Raw genomic sequence first — 7,386 nt, 5'->3', positions numbered from 1 at the left:
GCTTTGCTAAGCTTGTTCTAAGTAGGTGCTTTAGACCACTGAGCCATCTCACCAGCCCCTACAAGACTGTTTCTGCAGGACCGTAATTGTCATTCTTATCAAGAACAAAACAGAGGTCAGCCTTGAAGGAAAGCAGGTCTGGTGGGAACAGGATGCCACAGGACCCTGTTTATAGGACTACAGTTGTTAACCTTATCTGTAACCTCACACAGCCATGTCCTTTCAGGGAGGGGAGTTCAGGGGATAAGTTGCTTAAACTTGTTTTTCTTCTGAGTTCTGCTTTCGGCATGAGCAGAATCCTTGCAAGATTCCCTCTTAACAGTGTTTCATGCTATCAAAATATAAAGAAAAGTAAAAATTATACTGTCTCTTTCTCCACCTTTTACAAGTTGGAGCCCCCTTACAAAAATCACACCATCTAACCCATCCTTCCCAACTCCCACCCAGTGAAGTCATGAAAGGGGGAGGCACGTTTCATATATAGGGTTTTTCCCCCATATTTCTAGTGATTCCACGCAAATGCGCAGGATTGAAAATAGTTCAGTTTCTCTAGAAATGAGTTCTTCTGAGGTCCTCTCTTTCTTGGGTCATAAAGTAGATATGCTCTGCCTTATTACCTCCTTGCCAAACCTTTCAGTTTGCACTTCTTTCAGCCCTCTAAGGCCAATGAGAACAAAACAAAAGACAAAGGCCAAGTCCACCCCTTCCTGGTCCTGAGCACTGCGCTCCAGCAAGCTCCTCAGCCCTCTTGGGGAGAGTCCCCTCTGCTCTCACCGCAGCCTTCTGAGCCATGCTGCACCAGGGCTCCACTCCCCGCATGCCAAACCTGCTCCTCTTATTACTGTGCAGGAACTTTCTCCTTGACCCTCAGGAGAACCTTACTGAGTAGCTCAGCCCTCATTTTCTTCTCCTCTACAAACGTCCTTTGTGAGAACACAAACCTTAATGCTTTTCCTATTTTAGGCCTCTTGTTGCCAGTCTTTTCTCCCATTGACCTTCTCAGAAACATGAGAGAAGTTCTGTTTTAGGTCTGGTTTTTGTTCTACAAACCCTTCCCGGCACTCCGTGAACAGAAACAAAATGACGATCCCCAAACCCAAGTCTCTCGCCCGACCACCTAGCCTGTGTCACATGGCTATTTCACAGGTCATTTAACAGCTGCAAAGTAAGTCCGCCTGTGGACCACCTGGCAAATGGGCTTTTCTCCTATTCTCTGCCTTAATAAATAGAAGGCCACCCAGAGCCCAAGTCAGACCCCAGGAAGAACAATCAACCAAGGCTATTTCTTAAAATTCTTTCTCTTCCCCCCAGATCCACTACCCACTATTCATCACGATAGGCTGAATGCTGCCCCCTCGGATAGGCTGACTCCTGCCCCAATATCCTGTGGGAATCCTCACCCATGCAGTAGTACCTGACAGTTCTGCTTTATTCAGAGGCAATCAAGCTAAACGAGGTCCTTAGGGTGGCTCCTAATTCCACATGACTGGTGGTTTCATAAAAAGGGGAGTTTGGAAACAAAGTCACACAAAGGAAACATTTGTGAAGATGCAAGAAGAGATCAGGGTGATGCATCTACAAGCCAAGGTCATCCGAAATTACCAGTAAACCGCAAGAAGCCTTGAAAGAGTCGCTGAACTGGTTCCCTCGCACAGCCCTCAACTATGTTGCTGATTATGAATGACTGGCACTTACTTGATAATACATTTATATCTTTTCTAGACTTTCTAGACAGATCAGTATATACTAAAAATAGAAAATAAATAATCTAACAATTTACTCAATATTAACAGGTATTTATTGGAGGTCAATTCTGTATCAGGCACTATACTGGGTCCAATATTGAAGATATCTCTCTGGCTCACAATTAATGTTAATTTTTATAGAAGCTATAAAGGTACCAGCTAAAATTTATAGATAATATTCTCAGAAAAAAAAGGATTGTAGAAAAATGCCTTGAGTCGACGATTTATATGTAGAGGTTTCAATACAGAGGATGTTATTATTGAAAATTATCATTAAAAATCATCATCAAAACTGAGGTTCTCACTAGTGATCATGTCCGAGAAGTGCCTGTGTGATTGGAGCTCTTTGTGCATTTTAAAGAACAATGGTGACTATTTCAGAGTGTTCAGGTCAGTCAGTTGCCTATTCCATACTTAATCTGCATAGATTTCCACGTCCTCACTCACATTTTCTCAGCATACCCTTCCATCCCACCATGGCTGTAGGTCTGATGTCATGCAGATCATTGGCAATGTGTAAGACAGTTATGGTGGCTGGGTGGATAGAAGTCTTGACTATTGTGTTCCAGATGACTATAAATCTAACAGAATAGTGTGTGCTTTATAGTTATTTTTTAAATCCCAATATAACTATATTATTGGATATTTGTTATTTGCTTGTCATCTTTGATAGCTAAATTGATTACTGTTTCATGTCCTGCGATTTTTTTTTGATGGTTTTCTTTTCTTGCCACTTCAGTGGTTGTAGTCAGAAGGTAGTAGTTCCTAGGAGAATTTATTGATGAAAATACTTGTAAACAAGTTATCTGTAAGAGATCCAAAAAGTTTTGTTCTTTGATAGGTTGATTTAGAAAGATATCTAATAAAAATGCATATTTTGGGTAATTGATTTTGATCATTAAAAAAAAATCTAGACCTTCTTAGGAAGGCAGCATATGAAAACATCAGAGTCCCAAGAAGCGGACAGTAATGCTACCTCACTACTACACCTGCAGTGACTAGCTATTTAAACATGATGGAACGTGTGAGCTGACGTTTTCTTATACAGAGACAGCTCAATCATGAAAGAATACTTTTTAGATTTTATTCTCCTTTAGAGTATCCTAGTGCTAATTTTTTAAACTGCCTTTTTGCTGAGCTGAATGGTAGGGCTCTGCATATATTAAAATCATAAGCTTACACTGGTGTAATATTTTACTGGAGGGCTGTCATGTGTCTGAAAAAGCATGTGTGTGTGTGTGTGTGTGTGTGTGTGTGTGTGTGTAAGAGATGTAATCTTTGTAGTACATGAAGATCTGTACCTTCATTTCTTGATATGATAGTTCACGCTCCTTTTAACAAACTTTTTGTTTTCCATCTTTAAAAAAATTGGTTAATCCATTCTAGAAATTATAAATTTACAATATATTAACTTCTATCATGTCTTACCTAAGAAGTCTTTCCCCAGATGTTCTAATATTTTCTTTATTGTGAAACAGCTGGATTTGAAGATATGAAAAGCCTTGTTTTCTCCCTGTGGTTCAGCTACTCTCTATTTGGCATTATGCAAATTTACATTCTATTAAATTGCCATTTATTAAACATTTTTCATGCACAGAAAAACAAACTAAGGTTGTCTAAGTGGCGAAATGGTGATAGGATCTCACAAGATGAGAAAAGAGGCATGAACAAAGTAAAACGCTGCGGCATGCACATGAGAAGGGACTCTTCAGTACCAGCAAGAGGATGATGCACTGTGATGGGTGGCTGGGGAAGGTATTGACTATCAGGCCTCAGGCTTGGATTTTATTTATCTTATTTATTTATTTGTTTATTTATTCATTTATTTTATTTATTTATTTTTGTGGTACCAGGGATTGAACTCAGGACCCTGTGCTTGCCAGGCAGGCAGGCGCTTATTCTACTGAGCTAACTCCCCGGCCCTTGGATTTTATTCTTCAGGTAGTGGAAAGTTATCAAGGACTTTACAGAAGGAAATTATATATTTAAATATGTGTTATAATGTTAATTAATCTGGTAGTAAAGAACAAGCATGCACATGAATAATGGAGATGCTACAGAATAAAAAAGAAAATGCAATCGAGTCATGGATTCCAGAAGCACAGCAGTCTATTAAGCAAACACAATGACCCTGTGGAGCAGTGCAGGGGCACGGAGAGTAGAAGAGGGTGGAAAGAAGAAGGCGCAGAATAATCAGAAGCAGTGAGCGAAAGAGAGCACAGCGCACGCTGAGAGCACAGCGCACGCTGTGAGCACGGACAGGTGAGCACGGGAGGAAAGCCCCCGGAAAGGAAGCAAGGTTGCCCTAGAACCTGCGCAGAGTCAGCGCACAACAAGGAGACAGAAATGGGGAGGAAATGGTAAGAATAATTCTAACGGAAGTCAAGGAGGATGAAGTCCAAGCAAATACCTTTGTCGTTATATTCCTCAATATACTTAGAAAACTACACACATTGTTTCCAAAAGGGTCTAGAAACTTAAATTCAAAACTGACTCTGGATTTTGCTGCAGAATTTATTTTGAACCTGATATATTACTGTCTTTAAAGGAATGCCTCCCACTCCCTGCTATATACCTGAATAAAATGTTCTTATCATTGGGTATGTAGTAGTCCCTGAACTCCTTTACGGAGAAGGTGCTGCACGGAGAGTCTCGGGCCAGGTATGGAAGCGGGGTGTAAGGACCAATGATGCGCAGTTTCCACTGTGAGGCCGGCAAGTATATGTCGCCACTAAACGCTTCCGCCACAAACGTGTATCCTTTCTGTAAGAAAGTGCAAGTGCAAAGACACGAGTCACGTGGTCACCAGTCTTTCATGTATTGCAGTGAAAACATGTTTTATAATCTTGACTATACACCTGGACTCCGAGATCTCTTAGTTAACATGAAACCACTAACACTGTATTTTAAAATCTCTCTTGGAAGGGATCATCTTAATGTTTACAGGACAATTATTAACTCTATTTTGTAAGGCTTAAGTAAAAAAATAATAATTAAAAAAAATAAGATGCTAACCACAGTAAATAACTACTGTGCTTTCTCTAGTTCTTCTGATGTTCCCTAAGGTAATTTTAAAATCCCTGCATCATTCTGAAATAGCTCAGTAGCTCCTTTTTTTAAAACAGAAAAAAAAAAAAAATTCCAAAAAGGCTAATAGGAGGATAACAACAATTAATATGATGCGTATGGTTATCTTCATAGTACTTACTCAGAGTACAAGATACACACATAACATATTGTCCAAACAACATTAATACAAACTTCTCTTTTCAATAAACTAAGAAAAAGCTGTACAACTATCTTAAATACCTTGTATGTATGTACATATATATATTTTTTTCTTTTCCCTTCTTTCTTTTCCCCTTGACCCCATCACAGTTTCTCTTTTGTTTTGAACAATTTCTTCCAAATTCGCAATTATCTGTTGCATATTTTGGCGGTTTTTTTCAGAACTTGGGATTGAACTCAGGTTCTTGCACTTATTCCACTGAGCCATCTCCCCGACCCCTCTATTGTACATTTTGGATCTTATTTTCTCATTCAGTTTCTTTTTAAGAGACAAAAAAATTATTTGGTCCATATTTCATTAACCATTCTAATAAGCCCATATTCTTAGTCTTAGCTTGGTCAACTAGCAGACAAAGCCATGCAGGATAAGGCTCTGGGATAAGACATAACTGCTAACCAATTCCTGAGAAGCCGAAAGACTAACAATAACTACAGTGAGAAATACAGCGGAAGACGGAGAAAAGAAGGAAAAAGGGGGTGGACATCAAAGTGGGATCAAAGAGATTGCTGAGGACAGACAGTGAACCCCAGGGCCCAGGCCATGGGAGAACCTTTCAGCAATCAAGATTCCCTCAAGGAAACTGTGGGAAATAGGGTTTCATTGTATCTTAACAACCCTGGGCTCTAAATCTTACTTTCCTCAGACACTGACCTCACATGAAGTTTATGTCCACCCCATGATAATAGTGTTGATGGGAACTGAGTCTTGAATACCCACATTGGCTTCTGATGTTGGGGTGGTGTTGGTGTATGCATGAAAGCTAAGATCTGATGAGGCATTTTCAAGGCTTCCAAGGGGGATCCAGTCCTTGTCATTTTCTACAGTCATTACTTACTGCATTGGAAAGGGCTATGTTTCCATCCTTGTCTTGAAAATTCAGGAAGTGGTCCTCAGTGTCACATTAGTGTCCAAAGACCAGTAGGCAGAAGAGGTAAGAACCATTGAGAGTCCTCTGGAAAGCAGAAATCTGCAGCATCTTCATTGAAATCACTGGTGTCTTTTCTGCAGCAGTTACCTGGGCCTAAGGACATGTCTTCTAGGAGAAGCCTCTTCCTGGCAACCAAAGCCCTTTCCTTAGTTCTGTGAGGGTTTGGGGTTTCACACATTCTTCCACCAGATACTTTTCTTCCACCCCTCTTCCATAAACAGATCATCCAGGTGGTCTTCTGCTTATATCCTAGCAAGTCCATCCCAGATGGTGTGGCCCGGGATTGTCCAGGTCAGCTGGTACCCATTGGAGGACACCTAGCAGTTCTCTCCATGGCCCCCTCAATCAGTTTTTTACACTAGTGAGACAATAAGATATTTGCACATATGGATCTGATTTATTTCATTTATGAGTACGGACTCAAGTTGCAATCATTGACCTATAAAAATCTCCAGTTTACCCTTCTTTATGGCTGAGTAGTACCCCATTTTATATAGGAAAAAAAACCCACATCTTTTTTTTATCCATTCCTTGGTTGATGGGCATTTGGATTGTTTCCAAAAGTTAGCTATGACAAATTGTGTTGCTATAAACATGGGTTCACATATACTGCTGTGGTATGATGCTTTCAGTTAATTTGGAAAGATATCCAGGAAGGGAATAGCTGGATTGAATGATATCACTAATCCTAGGTTTCTGAGAAATCTTCACACTGATTTCCACAGTGCTTGCACCAGTCTACATTCCCACCACCAGTGGAGAAGGGCTCCTTTTTTCCCACATCCCCGCCAGTATTTGTTATTGGTTGATTTCTTGATGATAGCCATTCTTTCTGGAGTGAGATGGAATCTCAGTACTGTTTTAATTTGCATTTCCTGAATGACCAATAATATTAAACACTTTTTCATGTATTTATTTGCTATTTGTATTTGTTCATCTGAAAAATATATATTCAACTCAGATGCCCATTTTTAGATTGGGTCTTTGAATTCTGGGGGCCTGATTTTTTTTCAATTCTTCATATGTTCTAGATATAAGTCCCTTGTCTGAAAAATAACTGATTATAATTTTTTCTCACTCTTTGGGTTGTCTTTTCACTTTGTTGATTATTTTATTGTGCAAAGACTTTTTAATAAGGTGAGATACCAGTTGTTGCTTCTCTGTAGTATTTCTCATGTCATCTTGGTTTTGTCTGTAAAGTCTTTGCCTACCCCTATGTCTTTGAGATTTCTATCTATTTTGGCTGCCACTAGCTTCTGTGTTTCTGTTTTAACACCTCAGTCTTTCATCCATTCTCACTTTAGTTTAGTGCATATTGTTAGACAAGTGTCTGGTTTTAGTCTTCAGCATGAGGAGGGCCAGTTTGCCAGCACTATTTATTAAAGAGGGTGTCTTTCTTCCAGTGAACTTATTTGATGTTCTTA

At 39.7% G+C, this 7,386-nt stretch overlaps 1 protein-coding gene across 1 annotated transcript in view; it reads right to left on the bottom strand.

The window, feature by feature from the left end:
- LOC111814869 (androglobin-like) overlaps positions 1-5,862 on the bottom strand; it is a gene marked incomplete at its 3' end in the record, with an annotated part of 12,710 nt that extends 6,848 nt beyond the window's left edge. Inside the window, exons 1-2 of the mRNA XM_023708767.1 lie at positions 5,752-5,862; positions 4,321-4,508 (exon numbers count right to left, since the gene is read on the bottom strand). Of these exons, the coding sequence (XP_023564535.1) occupies positions 4,321-4,508; positions 5,752-5,862 (299 nt within the window). The remainder of the gene's footprint in view (positions 1-4,320; positions 4,509-5,751) is intronic.
- Positions 5,863-7,386: the final 1,524 nt, after the last annotated feature.

The sequence above is a fragment of the Octodon degus genome, unplaced genomic scaffold (assembly GCF_000260255.1).
Source record: "Octodon degus isolate 3935 unplaced genomic scaffold, OctDeg1.0 scaffold00773, whole genome shotgun sequence".
NCBI classification, from domain to species: domain Eukaryota; kingdom Metazoa; phylum Chordata; class Mammalia; order Rodentia; family Octodontidae; genus Octodon; species Octodon degus.
The sequence above is the reverse complement of the archived record's forward strand: the minus strand, read 5'-3'. Positions and strand labels throughout refer to the sequence as shown.